Consider the following 17820-nt stretch of genomic DNA (forward strand, 5'->3'; position numbering starts at 1 on the left):
TAATGATGGCAGAGGAATACAAAAAGCTGGAAATTATCTCCATGTTTCCTGAGGAATAAATGTTTCTTTCTGAATCCTGCCTGACAAACTTTCCCAGACAAACTTCCTGAAGGAGAAACTCTGTCATTGTGTACATGCTGAATTTGGCTCCAGTTCTTGTCAAGACTTCCTTCTGCCCCCAGTTGACCAGTGGGGGCCAGTGTGTGGTCCAGCAAACGGCTCTGGGGTGGCTGTGGTTTTGTTGTTGGCTCAATTCCAGTTTCTTCTCTACCAAATGCAGATGTGCTCTTGGGCAAGGCACTTGAAGAAAATGAGAAGTGGCTAAAGATTTGACTGTTTATACAGCTGTTTAATGTTGGTTAGACATTGGTTGAAAACAGGAACGGTGAAATTAAGGACTTCCAAATGGAACAGAAGCAGAAATGTTGAGGATGTTGAAGGTCTTGGTAAGAAACTTTAATGCAGCATCTAATGTAATTGGGTTTGAGGGCATTAAAGTGGTTAAACTACTGAGACTGTTCACTTAGTCCTATGAATTTCTTTCCCCATGCAGAGTTCATAAATGTCTGGATTCTTTACTTTGTTTTGGAGGTTTATGGAAAAAATAAACTATTTTTGAAAGTTCACTGTTTAAATTTTCTTTCAATCTCCAAGCATAAGCTGTTTTTGTATTGTCATACATGCTGGACTTTCTTCTTTATTCTTGAATAAAATATTGAGTTTTGAGAAAGTTATTGCTTCTCAATCACTTGACTTATTAATCTGGTTTATATTCATTTGTGTTCAACCTTTTACACTGATACCCCAAAATAAAATCCATTGCAAAGCTTTATAGCAGGGGACAACAACTCCAGAACTCAAGGGCCAGAGGTCTAACATTCAGATGTGTCCCTAGAACCAAATAGCTGCTCGCCTCAGTGCAGTCAGCTTCTCCAGAGTCCTGCTAAGCAGATGCACATTAGGGAAGCAAGAGATTGCATCCCTAATACCTTACTGACAACCATGCACACTCACACATTCACAGCTAAGGAGAATTTAGAGAGAGGTTGAGTTTTAGACCTTTGTGAGGTAAATAAGATCGGTGCATAAGATTGGCTTCACATGTATCCGCTCATAACTCAAGTTTTCCACCATGCAGCTCAGCTGACTCTGCGCTATTAAGGTAAAACTACAGGAGCTAACACATGTACATATCTGCTGTGCGCCATCTTGAAATGGCTTCTGTTCTGACACACTTTGGGAATCATTCCTCCTTGTTGTTAGTAAAACAACGAGGAAGAATATGGTATAGTAAAGGCATGGAAAATGTACGTTACACAACCACGTAACGTACATTTTCCATGCCTTTACCATACTGGAATTACCCCTCCATCTTTATACCTATATCAACTGGCTGAGTTTCAGGTTGACTAGCAGCGCCCTCTTCTGGATGGCAGCCAAACACTAAAGAAAGATCTAAGGATCGATTGGAACTAATTTGAATCTAATAAATCATTAATTAATTGCAAGTGGATTCATTGTTCACATCCCCAGTAAGAATACCATTGAAGACTTGAGGTCATATCAGCACATTTTATATCAGCATGCTGTGTATGTTATAGTTGAATAAATACAGTAGTAGATGGGGGGGGGGGGGAGTTATTTATTCAACAAAAGCTTTATGGACAATCTAGTTTCTTTCTCAGTCTTATCTTTATTAGCGAGACTTCACTGCAAGGCTTTGGCTGGAGGGAAACATTTTAATAAAACGGCAAACAAGATAATTTCAGACAAAAAAGATGTCAGATAATGTCCATCTGTCTGTAGGATAAACACCCGTTTAGTTACTATAATGCCATGACTGTCTTCATTGTTCTTTACTGTATCTTCTCAGTACAGTAAATCTGTACCATCTTTAAGTATCAGTGGATGGAAGCAGCTGAAAATCTATAGAATCAGACAAGAAGTTAACTTCAATTTACCATTTATTTGATTTATTTGATTCAAATGCTGAGGGAAAAATACAAGACGGGATAGTTAAAATGTGCTCTTTTGTATTCTGTTGGATTCTTTTAAAACAGCAGATCAGATTAACCCTACAGCTGTGTATATGCTGCTGTTAGTCTATTCCTTTCCATCTTCACCCACTGTGCAATGAGCTCTGCTTCAGCCTTTCTGACTCTGATGACTGAAGCTGGATCAGAATCATTAGATCCTCTGCAAGAGAACACAAACATTTTGTTTTCCTGTTGAACATTTCAACGACAAAGAACAAATTGAGGAGTATGTGGTACCTCAGGTCCAGGTGATGAGCTCCTCCAGAAATGTTTAGCGCTACCAGCGATGAACTCAACGACTTGCGCACCTGAACATCGGAGAGATGATTAACTTTGATGTGAGACTTCACTGAAAATTTCCTGCCTGAGTCGCACTCACCCCTCCATTGGCCCATGGGTCCAGATCCCCGTTGGAGAAAATGATGTTGCTTGCAGTGGAGAGGGCTGAACACAAAAGATCATTAGAACAGGGTTTTACAAAGTTTGGGCTGTGGGTGACAACCTGGGGCCTCAGAAAGACAATAGGAAAAAGGAAGGACATTTTGTAATAAAATAAACCCTCCTGTAGTCTTAGTGTGAAGCTCAGTGGGGAGACAGGGGCTGTTCCATCAGACTGTCAGTTTCCAAAACCACACAAAAAACAAAATCTTGTAAAAGTGCACACTGGTCAGACCACAAGAGGGTTAAAAAATGAAATAAATTCTTACCTTTTTATAAATGTAACATGTTTTTTCTGTCATTAGTATAAAATATTAGTTATTGAATATGGAGATAGAAGACAGAAATAGCCTTTACTGTACCAGAGGATAAATTCAGGAAAAAGTTTTTGCCATGCTCATCTTTCTGATTGGCTGCCAGTCAAATTTATCAAGTTGCTCCTCAAGTTGGAATTGGAAAAGTTTCTGACAAGAAAACTTTTCCAATTCCAACAGCCCTGCTGCAGAAAATCTTAAACTGTGGAGATTAAATCAAATTTGATGGGGATTAGGATAAAAATATTGCATATTTTCTAAACAAAAGATGGGATTGTGGTGGAAAATTTTTATCAGGCAATGTATTCAACATCAGATTAATGAAATCAAAATATATTACTTGACAAAATTTTCCACCATTGCCAATTAAAATCAGAACCTGCGCAGTAGCATTTATGGAAAATTAATCTAATTTAACATAAGGAACCACTGAATTAATTTTGCATAAACCTAGTAAATAAAGGCAAGAAAATAAATATAAATTATTTTTCTTTCCATATTTTGCGTTTGGGCATTAGCAGCATTAGAAGATGGAGGACTAACTGCACCTAAAAGCTTTCAAAACCAAATGTTGGAAAGAAAAAGAAAAGAAATTTTGACTTTATTGATTTTGTGAACAAGATTAGAGCTTTTAGTCTCTAGACAGAGCTGCATAACTCAAATGGTAGTGTGCATGTTTTCTCCAGTCAGTGGAGAACACATGCACACTACGATGTAGTGGAGAATACAGGCTCCTCTGAGACCAGAGGAGGAGCGGCTGAGGGGGTTCCAGGGTATCTGAGACTTACCGTCCCCCCAGAACTGGATTTGGAGCCAGCCTGGCCGAGGAGCCACAGCCCAGCGCTTGGAGCAGTAGGCCTCTCGGTCCTTCTCAGTGAAGGCCATCGGAGGAAACATGTCTGTCAGATTGTTACTCTCAAAGCACAGCTCCACCTCTGTGCAGGCCTGACAGGGAACACAAGCAAGACGATCAAGCAGTGAGATTTATCAAGTGTCACAGGAGCAGATTCTCAAAGTTGGAGCAGCTGTGAGCTGGTGGTGCTCTTTTACTTTTACAGACATCCAGTTTATTTAGGTTTATTTCTTTAAATCTGTTTCCACACTGCAAAGTGACTTTTATGCTAAAATTTCAGCATCCCAGCTCATACAGATCATTAGGGCTGCACTGATTGCAGTTTTCTGGCCGATCACTGATCTTTAAAAAGTCTGACCTATTGATTCTGAATTTGGTTGATACCAATTTGTTTTTGCCAGAAGAGTCGCTAAATATTGCAACAAAGTTGCTGATCAAGTTGCAGTGAGGTGACTTATCTCCACATATACAAATGCGTCCTGGTCGGTCAGTCAGTCAGTCAGTCAGCCCTCTACCGGCAGAGCTAAAGGGGACAGTGGCTGATTTTCAGACCTTTGTGGTTGATAAGATTTCTGGATAAGATTGGCTTCTCATCTATCGGCCAATCATCGAGGAAATCAGAAACGACGCATCGGTGCAACCCAACAGATAAACAGTCATTTAGCTCTGGAATAAAACTTTATGTGAACAACTGCACATCTGTTTGTGATGGGTATGAATTATCTATCAGATATACTTCTGTAGATACACTTTATTCCCATTTTTTTAAATGCCCTGAGATGAGATTTGTTGTGGTTATTTAAATAAACTCAACAGTCACTGAATCCATTCACACCATTGACACGTCTAGCCAACATGGAAGTAAAGCCGTTGGTACCACATCTCCTAATATTTCCCATCAGCCCCAGGGTTCTGGTGTACCTGGTAGTCCCAGGCCAGGCTGTCCAAACCCAGTCCACATCCAGTCGGGTCAGCACACTGCACATAGAGACTGTAGAGGTCAAAACAGGTCAGCAACCCGGTGGAGTTGTACACGATCCCTGCAGGTTGGAAGGCATTGGTTACTGAACAGACATGACTTCCTCACCTCTGTGTTCACTCGTTTTCTTTTTGCTCCAAATTGTTTCAGAACCGTTACGAGAATGTTTACAGACAATCAGAGGCACCGTCACTGTCTGCTCCCTTTTTCCACAAGGTGCACTGTACTGACCATAAAGCTGACCACCACCCTCTAGTGTCTGCACACAGTAACTACATCTCAGGTGCCTTGGACATGGTGATGCATCCTTTCACGCATAAGCACTGGTTTCAGGGGAAATCTTTGCTCAAACAACTGTCCAATCAGCAGCTGATTTGTGTTACTGGACCTGCAGTGTCTCGGAGGTTAGCCAGCAGATCCAATCCTCTCAGCATGGTTCCACAGGCCACCTGAAGGAAAATAGAAAAAAGATAAATCAGTTTCACACCAGTTCAGCATAAACTAAACATGATGCCAACATCAGATGTTCCAACTCACTGATTATTCCAGAAATAAGACACAAACTACATAGATAGATTTGCTGCAAATCTGTGAGACTGATTCTCTTCACAAAAGCTTTCAGCATCCATAAAACACATCAAAACTGAAACCAATGTCAATTTATTTATAAATCACTTTAAAAACAACTATTAGCTGAACCAAAGTACTGTACAGTATTCATAAAACCACAGATAAAAACATATAAGGTTAATATTGTTCTTTTGTATAAACAATAGAACTCGAGTTATATTTTGAATCAAGTTAAAAAAAATTGGTTCACCCATAATCTAACTTCTGCTAAGCAATCTGTCAAAGACTGAAGGGAACCATCTTTATCATGCCATTTCTTTCGGAGTAGGTATATTTGTATGTTGTCTGCAAAGCAGTGAAAGCAGTGAAAGTGAACTCACTTTCTTAAAAGTGAGCCCAAAAGGCAGCAAGTATTCTATGAACATAAACAAAATACGGCCTAAGATTGAACCTTAAGGGACCCCATAGTTTAGATGTGCTGCCACAGAAGAACAGTGATGGAGATGAACAAAAAAACTTGTTTTTCCAAATATGATGAGAAGAAATCTAACACTGTACCCTTAACACCAAAACAGTGCTACAATCAAAATAAAAGGATGTCATAGTCGAAAGTATTGAACGCTGCAATTAAATCTAGTAACAATGTCTCTCCATCCAAGGATATGATTAAATGCTCATTGTTTCTGTGCTGTGATCACATTTAAAACCAGACTGGCGTTTCTAAGATATGTTGTAGTGGAATAATGTGTTAATCCCTTCAGTTTCAGAAACATTTTCAGATGACAATGAAGCTAAAAGTCCTTAGTTGCCATTTGCGTCTTAACATAAGTTTAACAAATTTAAACTATGAACTTGTAATTATTTGAGGATTCTAGAAAAAAAAATGTTTGAATGCTTTCATTTTGCCAACCAGATCCATTTTGTAAAGAAAAGCCTTCCAGTTATTCCATGTCTGCAGCTAAAGATACCAGAGTGGCTTCTTCAGCCGTCACAATAATAAATATTAAATATTTATACCTCCTATAAGCAATGTGTCGTGCCTGTGAAGCTGACCTTGACAGGGTTGGCGGGCATGTTGCCCATGAAGCTGGTGCTGTAGGGATAGTCCAGCATGGCCATCATGGTGAAGGCGTTCCGCAGCAGGCCGTAGAGCTGCTGGATGTCCTGAGGAGACGCCGGCGGCTTGCAGAGAGCAAATTCTGACTGGATGCCACTGTAATCTGGCACCAGCAGAACAACATGTCTTTATTCTAAATAATGGCATGTTTTGTAACAAATAAAACTGTTCATTGTGTGGGCGGACGGGAAGAATTCACTTTATACATTTTTCTGTGATTTTCAGAAAGTTGTTCACTTCGGAGCTCATCACCTTGGCGATCAGCTAATTGTTTTAACAGACGGAAAGCTCCTCTCACAGCATCTCTGCATTCAGGCCTGATGTTCTCAAAATCCTGTAAAGGAAAACATAAAAAAAAAAAAATCAATAAATAAAAATCACATTCAGCATCTCACAGGTTGACATCCTAATTTTCAGTTCCTGGAGAAGAATCTTTGTTAAAATAAAAACTTCAATAAAAGAAAAAGAATTACATCAGGTTTAACAAATTAAACTATGAACATGTAGTTCACATAAGTTATGTAAGTTACAGTTATGTAAGGTGGTTTTATTTATCTAGAACATCCTCAGCAACAAGACAGTTCAAAGTGCTGGTGTCAGTCAGTCTAATCTAATCATGAGACCTTTTTGTTCAGACAGAATACACAACAGAGGAGTCTTGCTATCAGAAAGGTTTCCATGGTAATAGTAAAGACACTCTACTACATTAATCCTAAAATCTTTATTTGAAGAAACTAATTCTTGGATGATCTGAAATTTTGCACTTTTGAATTCAGACAAAACAATAAGTTATTGTTTTTGGATCAGAACCTCTGAAACAGAACCCGTTTAGGAAATAATTGAATCTTTGTAGTATTAAAGTAAAGAATAAAGTAAAGAACCTCTGTGTTGTTTTTGACCCGGGTTTGTCATTTAAATTAAACAGGTTCCTACGATTTCCTTCTTTCACCTCCACAAGCAGAAGTAAATTAATCCGAACTGTCCAGGGGTCCAGATGTTACACTGAAAAACGAGGTCATGCATTTGTTACTATAAGGTTTTATTATTATCTGTGGTGTTTTATAGCTAAACTGAATTAAACCTTAGTAGCATAATAAAACAGTAACAGTAAACTGTTACTGTTAACAGTTTACTGCAGCAGTAAACTGCAGCCACACACAAGCAAAGCTGCTCAATAGTTCAGAGCAAAGACTCTTCGTATAAAGTCGTCTGCCCCTGACAGAGAGCTCATGTTGGTGACTCACAGCTGTAACGTCTCTGAAAAACTGCGCAGCGTCTCCGAGACCAGCGGTGGACAGGATGGGGGCGCTGGCCGCCAGGGCGCCGGCCACCATGTTGGGATACTTGAGTCTCATGTAGACGGACAACATTCCACCGTAGCTGCAGCAACAGGGGTGAGAGGGGAAGATGTTATCTGACAACCTGCAGTACCTGGTGAACACCCCACCACCACCACCACCACCAGTCCTGTAGGTCTCACCTGCCACCAAACACAATAACAGGACAGTGTGAGGCTGCCAGCTGCTCCTTGARGTCCCTGATCATGACGGCGTAGTCAGCGAGGGCCTGCTCCACCGTCAGCAGACTCACCTCAGGGATGTTGAAGGACTCTTTCCCAAACGGCAGAGATTGGCCGTAATATCTCTGAAAAAGACAACAGAATGAGCATGAGAGAAATATTATTTTTAAAAAAATACATATTAGTTAAAAAAAAAAATCTTACGTCAGCAACAGAGATTGAAGGAAAAATGTACAGCTTTGATCACATTTACTGAAAACACGTCTTAAAAAAGGTCTTAAATAAAACGTTTTTCATCCGACGTTTAGTTTGAGGTGTGGAAGGTCAAGTTCACAAAGAGCAGACAGAAACAAAAGGCCAGGCAGTACAGCAGTCATGTCATAATTACACATGGCAGTTTCTCTATTCCAGAATCCTTTCTAATTATCTGCTATCTTACAGGATTTAGATCCAGGACTGGTTTTGTAAATGGAATAAGGCTGATTTTATTGATCTGGCCAAATGTTTTGGAACATTRTCCAGTTAAGAGAAATAATGACCAATTTACTGTTAGAATCCATAGAGCTTTTGCTTAAATGTTCTGTTACTTAAAAAGAGTCTATGATGCCATTCACTCCAACAATGTTTCTATGGTCTTCAGAAGAGCAGCAGGCCCAACAGATCCTCATCGGTGCTCATGACATACGTTTCTACATATTCATCCTTTTTTTTAATACACCAAGTGTTGCTGAAAAGCTCTAAATGAATCCGGGGACACACCGCAACACTTTCACAGTCATCATCACTGATTGTGAGAAGACCTGTTCACACTGTCAGACTGAGAACCAAACAGTGAACAGCTGGAGCTGCTGATGGAGCACAGACTGCAGCCTCCATCAGAGCCGCTGCATGCATCAAACTCAGCGCTGCAATCCAAACCGTATGCAAACATAGACATTATTCTCAGAATATGGCAGGAGTAAATATTTAAAATGATTTATTCCGATACCAGAAGTAAATATGATTTGAACAGTGCTGACTGCTTTTTTGTGTTTGTTTTGAGTTTAGAGTTGTGAACACTGATTTGTTTGCTTTGAGGTTGTTAATGGGTTTTGTAATTAGTTAAATGTGGGATTTGTTATTCCCATCATAAACAAACAACATTGTAATGTATGGACAGAGTTGTGTAGAAAAGAATTTAACAATTATGATTATTAACTTGATCCTCATTTGAAAATATTTTATTCTTAATGTTGGTTATAGATAAAAACAAACCTAACCCCTTAATGTTATACGTAAAAGAAAACTTCTCAGTTTAAAAGCATTTACACATTTTGGTTCAGAAGATGGATTATTTCATTTATTTTGTTGAGGCTCTTCATTATTTGCTGGTTTTTAGTCTTTAATATCTGAATGTCTCTTTTGTTGTTGTCATGACTGCATGATTTTATTTTGATAGCTGGTTTATGCCCACTGTTTAATATTTATGGTGCAATTAAATAAACTAAAGTTTTYAGAAAAACATAAGAAAAAGAAACATCTGACAGCTGAAGTGCTCCAGACTATCAGCAGCACACTGCTCACACGGCCTTGTCTGCATCCAGAATCTGTGTTTACATTTGTGATGGTAGGACAGAAAAAGATAAACAAATGATTATTATGAAAACCTATTGACCTTATATCTTCTYATCATCCTACATACTGTAAATGATGGCAAAAATAATCCTAATTATTTCACCAGGACTTTTGTTCATATTTCTGATAAAAGAGGCTTTGTTCACACTGAATAAATGTACTCAAAGTAATTTAAACTAAGAACCTTCTAACCCACACTGCTAAATGAACAAACAATATCACATAATGGTCTTAACTAACCACAATCAATGTGAATAAAATGTTAAAAAGCAAGAAAACAATTKACTGTTCTAGCTGCAGCTGAAGTGTGTGAACCAAACTGTCCTGCACAGTTTGACTCGTGACAAATGGAGATCAGTTGATGAACCGAGTCAAACTTKAAACATTTACTTCCCCTTTTTCCTCCTCACATGATCCACCAAATCTCAGCTTGACTGCCTCCAACACACTGGCGGCTCTTTTTGACAGTTTTTTCTTACATGTTCAGCGAATATGACCAGTGCCTGCTGCTGAGCTGCCAGCTCTGTGATGAACCCAGAGTTCAGAGCAAACTCCCAGATGTTGCCTTCATTTCCGGTGTAGAAGAAGATGGGACCAYAGCCTTTCTTCCAGTACTGGTCTACAGCAGGGAACAACAAATTCATGTTAATCATTTGCTGTTCGCTTTATAACATTCATTACAGGAAAGTGCCTGTACCTGTGATCAGGTATCGCTGTCTGAACGTTCCGTTGCCCATACTGTTAAAGTTGAAATGATCCAMAGTCTGKGTGAAGAACTTCTCAGTGAACTTGGGATCTGATGAACCTGCAGGCTTTGTGGCCTGGAGCAGTGAAATGAGCAGCACATGTTAGAAAACACAGCATGAAGCAGTTTAAAGAACCCGCAGAGCAATGAATCATGAATGACTTTAAAGAACTATCATCAAGAACGTCTCAGTTGAAGGCTACACAACAACAGGTCGTTTTACATCTATAAGGTTAACAGCGCTCYAGTAAAATACTGATCCAAACACCAAATCTTCCTGAGAAGACAGAGCAGGCGGACTAAACGTCACACAGAGCGAAGTGAAACATTACCTGAAGGTGTGTGTGTGAGAGGCCATGAAGAGCGTCACAAAACCCCGCTACTGTCACTGTGAAAAGGATGAATCCAGCGGTCATGTTTCAGCGATACAGTTACCAAAACTCACACCGCGCTCACTTTGACTTAACGAGACACCAGCCTGCCGCGACAAACACTCCAGTCACATGACTTCTGTCACGTGACTTGTGTGAAATTCTCCGGTGCATTCAGGTGCAGCTCGGTAAATCTGCTATACACCAGTTGATGGAGCGCCTGTAACCAGTCACACATGACAAAAAAAAACAAACAAAAAAAAAAAACAAATTAAGCAGGTCAACGCTCAGTAGAGAGGCTGCAGAAAGAGAAGATCAATTCAGACCTAGCGCCACAATCTTTGCCTCACTTGGTTGCATCCTAAGATGCGCTGGTCGGTGAATGCTCTGTACCTGTTCCGTTTGTATGATTTGTAACATTTGATCTTTTTGGCATTAAAGCCTTGTTTTATACTTTAGTCRTTATTTCTCRATGTAAAACTCTCRGGAGGTTAACAGTCGGGTCYCAAAGCTGGCAAAACGAACCTGGTTGTTGCATAGATTGAGAAAGGGTGAATTACACCGTAATATGATACCCTTAAATAAAATTGCGCGCAAACTATTTCCTTCAGAAATCACATATTTAGTAAATCCACCCCCAGGCAGTTTTCAGTATAAACCCTGCTGCTCTGGGTTTAAATAGTTTATCACAAAAACCAAACACACACAGATCAGGGACATGATAAACAGCCATCATCATCATCATCATCATCATCATCATCATCATCATCATCATCATCATCATCATCTTATCATCATCATCATCATCATCATCATCATCATCATCATCATCATCATCATCATCATCTTATCATCTGATAAGTAGAACATTCATCAAAAAAGCATTCACACAGACTGTTGGATCTCTGAAGATACAACAGCCTAATAACAAAATTATGAGCTAGTAATGCACTCCGCAAATCTGCATTTCTGTGGGAAAAGGTTCTCTATTCAAATGTCTGTGGATCTCCAGACTCTAGAACTACCAATGTTGCCACCTCATCTGGGCTCTTGCTGAACTGAGCTGAGAAACAGACTGAAAGCATCAGTTCATGTTCTACATGATAATACAATCATAATCAATAAATTATGTCCCAATAAGTCTAATTTGTAATTTTTGAAAATAACAAACTTCTCAATTTAGCTCACATTTTGTTTTAAATATATATTTTTTTATACATCTGATGTAATTATCTACTTTTAAACGTTATGTTTTAATTGTTAGTGGAAAATCATCATTATTAACAGAAATAGACTTTCAAACAACCATTTCTATGTAATAATATATGCTGTAATAAATTTGTTRAATGGGTCTATGATATCATCCTAAAACAAAACATGGACGTAACCTTTTACCATTAATCTAGAGTCCACTTTTCTCCTTCAAATCGCAAAGAAACCTTGACAAAAATCACATTTAAATCAAAAAGTTAATATTGTTGAGTATAAATAAAATATTGCTTCTTCATTGTGTATCTGTATTCTTTGAAAATTACATTCGGCACGTCCGCACTGCCAGGTCTGTTTAACAGAAGAATGTGAACACCTGGCAGTGAGGCTTGCTTGGCATTTTCTTTTTATCTCCCTGTGGTGGGCGGAGCCTGTTGCCTGTTGGATGCCGCTTTACCAGTGCAACAGGTTGGCCAACCAGTGAAAGCCCTGATCTGGGAAAACATACATTCTTTTCCTTGTGTCTGGTGAAGCGTTTGTCTTGATTCAGTTTATGGCTCACTTCTGGAAAGTACACTCATTTTYGTCCCTGACTTCCTCCTCAGAGACAAGCCCTTCATTGTGAGCTCAAAGGTTTGTCTGAGTCCTCTGTGAGTTCCCAGCAGAGCTATGATGTCAACTCACACAGTAATTACAGTCTCTACTGTAATGAAGAATAACATAGTGACTCTCCATAATTAGAATGGAAACAAAAACCTCTATTAACACCAGAGGTTAAGAAAGATGTTCATATGGATCTGTTGCAGAACTGTCACRGCTTCTCAGGTCTACCAGCAGTTTGAATTTGAGGTGAAGTTTATTGTTACAGTTAGTTAATAATGTTGCTCACCAATGTGCTCACTTCTGTGTGTACGTGTGACATAAAGCAGGTGAATTCCACCACTGGTGTGTCTCCCTGTGGAATGTGGATGGAAGACTTCCTCGTAGGAGCTGGGTGGAGTCTAATGATGAGGCCAGTTTCTTTCCTCACACGTCCATCTGAGCACAGCAGACACCAGGACTGCCAGGACCATTTCAATCTCTCATTCTTATTTGAAAGGTGAGATTCACGGTGTGCTTGAGACTTTTTATTCTTGTGTTAACTGAGTTGAATGGGAGCTTTGCAGACAATGAATGACTTATTAGGACATATATTAGGAAATAGTCATTGAATGCCTCATATTCCTGGAATATGAGGTACTTCAGGAAAACTATTAAGAATTTATTATCTTAGAAGAATACCAACAGACTGATTTCATTTCTAATTTAAATTTCCTAAACTTGAAGCTGTTTTTGAATGGTTGGTTTTTGCTTTTCTCCTTTTTATCACATGCTGATGATAAGCTCTATTAGTGAACTACTTAGAAGTTTAGCCATGCTTGGTGTAGATTCTCAGGATTGGAACCCTGAGCTTTGAACAGTTGGACTTCTGTTTTTGTTCAATGTCTTACTACTCATCTGCAGGCTGCTTTAGTKCTGATACTGTGGTGGGACTTTATTTGGACCAACCCACACATCCTTAYATCTCAAGAAAATAGAAATATGTTCTCAACGACTGTCTTGGTGAAACATGGAACTGAATTTCTTCACATTTTGCTTAGGGTGGAGACATTTGTTTTACAAACGACGCAGGGGGAGAGCAGGTTGTGTTGGTTTCACAGAAATTCTCTGTGGAATTAATCTATGTATTTTTATATTAACTTAGAAACCTGAAACTCCTGACTCAGCTTTCTGTTTGACAGGTGGAACATCTTTTTAGTGTTTAATAGTGAATAGACAGGAAAAACCAGCTTGGTTAACTTTCAAGTGCTTAATATCAAATGGAATCTGGCTGCCACAACCTGGGCAGTTTTATTCCTTCAGCTGTTCCCAGATAAACCCCAAGTGTAACCGTCTCAAACTTACRGCATTTTCCAACTTATTAAATATACCTTTACTAAGCGCTGACTAAATGCTTTATTAGGCATTTATTGACCCTATAGACAAACACATTTATGATTTCTTATTGTAATTACACAGAAACATCTTATTTTTATGGTGGTTCTATTTTTTGCGTTGGGGTTGCAAATAACACGGGGACATTTTGAGGTGGACAATGTGACTYTTTAACTACACTGGAGAATTTTTGAACTATTCAAAGTTTAGGATCACATATACATATCAGAAAAGCAGTAATTAATTCAACTCTTGAAATTGCACATGAAAGTTAAATGAAACATTCTTTTTAGACTGGATGCCAGAATGTGAAAATAATTTAAAACCAAAGAAACACAAAGATATGTAWTAATGTGTGCTTTTCCTTGGTCCAGTCTCTGCTGTCCAGAATGCCTTACACCGAGTTGCTGCGGCTCTGGAATGAATCTGTGCAGGCAGTGGATGCCAAAGACTGGGAAGGAGCTCTGGCAAAGCTCCAGCAGATCCCGGAGCAGACGTCTCGCACACACTTCAACGCCGCCTCGGCCCACCTGGCTCTGGGACAGATGGACATGGCTCTCAGGGTTTGTGTCAACAGCATTCACAAGTATTACCTTAACTGTCAGTCTAACACTACAACATTACATATTTGGTCAGAATGTGAACCATAGCCTGTACATTTCAAAGCAACAGAGAAGAGCATCAGATGAAAGCAGCTGATCAGCAGCTAACGCTGTGCAGGCAGCAAAAAACAATATGTGACATTCGGCATCGCAATGTTAAAACATTGGAAACATACGCAACAGGACTAATAGGGAATACAAAATTGGTCGAGAAAAACTAGATTTACTAAATCTTCATGCAAGATGTTTTTCATGTTCTACATTTTAATCTAATCTTTTTAAACTATCTTTTAATTCCAGAAAGCAGGACCATCAGGCCAGTCCTGGTTTCTTCCTTTTATCACTAAATTTATTGATAATGTTTTATTTATMMCATTGACACTTTCTTAATTCATTTTCTACTCTTTTGTTGTTTTTTATTACTTGTGCAGCACTTCAGCTGCCCTTTGGTTTAAAACAGTATATAGATAAATAGATGACCATGATGATTTTTGATTNGAATGAATCTGTGCAGGCAGTGGATGCCAAAGACTGGGAAGGAGCTCTGGCAAAGCTCCAGCAGATCCCGGAGCAGACGTCTCGCACACACTTCAACGCCGCCTCGGCCCACCTGGCTCTGGGACAGATGGACATGGCTCTCAGGGTTTGTGTCAACAGCATTCACAAGTATTACCTTGTTGTAACATTACATATGTAATGTTACAACATTACATATGTACTGTTGTAACATTACATATTTGGTCAGAATGTGAACCATAGCCTGTACATTTCAAAGCAACAGAGAAGAGCATCAGATGAAAGCAGCTGATCAGCAGCTAACGCTGTGCAGGCAGCAAAAAACAATATGTGACATTCGGCATCGCAATGTTAAAACATTGGAAACATACGCAACAGGACTAATAGGGAATACAAAATTGGTCGAGAAAAACTAGATTTACTAAATCTTCATGCAAGATGTTTTTCATGTTCTACATTTTAATCTAATCTTTTTAAACTATCTTTTAATTCCAGAAAGCAGGACCATCAGGCCAGTCCTGGTTTCTTCCTTTTATCACTAAATTTATTGATAATGTTTTATTTATMMCATTGACACTTTCTTAATTCATTTTCTACTCTTTTGTTGTTTTTTATTACTTGTGCAGCACTTCAGCTGCCCTTTGGTTTAAAACAGTATATAGATAAATAGATGACCATGATGATTTTTGATTYCCTTAAAACATTTTTCTATAAAGRGAAAGATAATTTGCTGAACACATATAAAAAAGTGTCTGAAAATTGTATTTTATTAATCAAATGTTCAAGGAAAATTTGAAAGCAAAGAGGCTAGCACTAATGAGTGCAAAATYCTCCTGAAACCTAAAGAGGCATCTGGTGGGTTGATCCCTGAACCCTGATTAAAAAAATCTAACTTGTTCTATTCCATCTGTTATGTTCAGTGTTTAGACCTCACCATTGCCAAGGATGAGCGGCTTGCTGTTGCCTTCTTCCAGAGAGCGGCCGTGATGCTGCAGATGGACAGGTTGGTCTCCTGAGGCTTCACAAACACCTGCAGCTACTATAAAGCTTCGTTACTGAGAAGGAATTAAACTTCACTAAAGATATAATACTTTRGAGCAGTGGTCCCCAAAGTATGGCCCGCGGGCCAGATCCGGCCCGCCTCCACAATTGTCCGGCCCCCTGAACAATACCAGAGAGCTTTCAGATTTTTTTCATATTTTCCGGACTGTAAGCCGTTTACATGTGGATTTTTCCACCAAAGGGCTCTTTAGCAGGAAGTGAATCATTGGAAGTCAAAATTGGAAATGAAAGAAGAAAGCGCCCATTAAAACGGAATTAGGTTTTAATAGGGAATTGAAATTTGAGAATGTTGTTGATCAGTTAAATAGCATTGAGGGGAGAAAGAAGATTTTTCGTTTTTTAAATAATCCTGGGATTATTATGAGTAATTTGAGGAATAATTGCTCTACTGCAACATTATTGTTGCAGTAGAGCAACAATAATGGATGCAAGTTGCCGTTGAAATCTAAAGAAGAAGAAGAAGAATGCGCCTATTTTCATTTAGCACATGCTAGTAGCAACACGAAGGATCAGCACTTTTACTGTTACAGTTACCTTTCGGAAACTACCGTAATCAGTTCAGTTAAATCTAATCTTGGCACCTTTTTTTTTCAACCGTAATAAATGTGATATTCAATTGACCTGTTATGACTCAAATTTTGGGTGTCCGCCCCCCGCTGCTGCTGCCGCATCTGTGGAAAACCTGGAGCGGCAGAGATATCTGCGGCTTATATGTGTATGTTTACTGGGGTTTTTTTGTTGTTTTTCTTAACTTTGGGGTTGTGGCTTATAGTTCGGTGCGGCTCATAGTTCGGAAAATAGGGACTGTAATCCTTCCTGGATTTTTTCTGTGAAGAACCCAGAAAATGTTATTTGATTATGCTTTCTGGAAAACAATACATTTTTACATTTAGGCACTCCTACAATCGTCACACTTTTTCTGTCAYAAACTGACTCCGGCCCCCACCAGTGAAGGGAAAAGTTATGTGGCCCTCACAGGAAAAGGTTTGGGGACCCCTGCTTTAGAGGTAGAATGAGAGAAAATAAACCAAGACATTTACAGTAACTCCACTCACTGAAACAAATGACAAGTCTTTGTGCTTGTGTGGGCTTCTTTAGAGACTTGTTAACCAGGCTTTAAGTTTGACCCGTGTATCAGATGACAACTATTCATCCATTCCTCTGTGCATGCTGCACTGTCCAGGTTGGAGGAGGCTCTGTCAGACTGTATCTGGGCGCAGGAGCACATGAGAGGGAACGCCGTCATTGACTACAGACAGCTGGGACTGAGATACAAACTCTACTACTGGCAGGTCTGAAAGTCAGACTYGTGCATACACAAAAACATACGCTTGTCTCGCCATCCATTGACTTCCATTCATTTCTACAACCTAACCTTAACCAAAACTCAATTCACACCTTAGTCCTAAACCCAAAAACAGCATTTCCCCTTGTGAGGACCAGGCTGGTTCCCATAAGGAGCAGTGAGTCCCCACAACATGTCGACGCCTGTGTTCATGTTTTAGTCTTTGTAATAGAATTATTGAAAAAGGAAGACAGGATGTGTATTTCTTCATCAGATGTCCCTYTCCCTGCACAGAGGGTGCTAGTGGCAGGTAATGAGTGATGACCTTCTGTACTGCTCCTCAGTCGTGAAACASTCTGTGCTACAAGTATGTTTTCTGTTTTCTCAAACTCAAAGTTTATGGATATAACACATTTACAACAACCTCATCTGACCAAACTGCTTCACAGCAATCACAATATCACAGGTAGATAAAAGACAAAACAAGAAATAAAATTAACTGTGATAATATAATAGTAATAAAACATTAATAAAATTGGCAGTAAAATACCAAAAATAATAATATAAATAAAAGCCAAGACTTGCTTAATTTTAAGTGCAGGGATTTTGCAAAAAA

At 39.1% G+C, this 17820-nt stretch overlaps 3 protein-coding genes across 3 annotated transcripts in view; 1 reads left to right on the plus strand and 2 right to left on the minus strand.

Annotated features, from left to right (window-relative positions):
- Positions 1-17820, minus strand: part of zbtb26 (zinc finger and BTB domain containing 26) — a 1115122-nt gene that overhangs the window by 78053 nt on the left and 1019249 nt on the right. The gene's annotated exons all lie outside the window — the stretch shown is intronic.
- dpp7 (dipeptidyl-peptidase 7) lies at positions 1947-10704 on the minus strand. The gene is made up of 13 exons (XM_008417412.2): positions 10518-10704; positions 10138-10261; positions 9920-10059; positions 7788-7951; positions 7552-7687; positions 6560-6641; positions 6244-6410; positions 5009-5069; positions 4563-4681; positions 3577-3733; positions 2416-2480; positions 2274-2344; positions 1947-2196 (listed from the first exon to the last, which is right to left on the minus strand). Exons 1-13 carry the CDS (start codon positions 10599-10601, stop codon positions 2076-2078), a joined length of 1491 nt encoding a protein of 496 aa, XP_008415634.1. The 5' UTR covers positions 10602-10704; the 3' UTR covers positions 1947-2075.
- The window catches only part of noxa1 (NADPH oxidase activator 1), a 19282-nt gene continuing 14041 nt past the window's right edge, over positions 12580-17820 (plus strand). Inside the window, exons 1-4 of the mRNA XM_017306527.1 lie at positions 12580-12864; positions 14114-14302; positions 15778-15860; positions 17103-17211. Of these exons, the coding sequence (XP_017162016.1) occupies positions 14129-14302; positions 15778-15860; positions 17103-17211 (366 nt within the window). The 5' untranslated portion in view covers positions 12580-12864; positions 14114-14128. The remainder of the gene's footprint in view (positions 12865-14113; positions 14303-15777; positions 15861-17102; positions 17212-17820) is intronic.

This window comes from Poecilia reticulata, linkage group LG9 (assembly GCF_000633615.1).
Source record: "Poecilia reticulata strain Guanapo linkage group LG9, Guppy_female_1.0+MT, whole genome shotgun sequence".
Taxonomy (NCBI): Eukaryota; Metazoa; Chordata; class Actinopteri; order Cyprinodontiformes; family Poeciliidae; genus Poecilia; species Poecilia reticulata.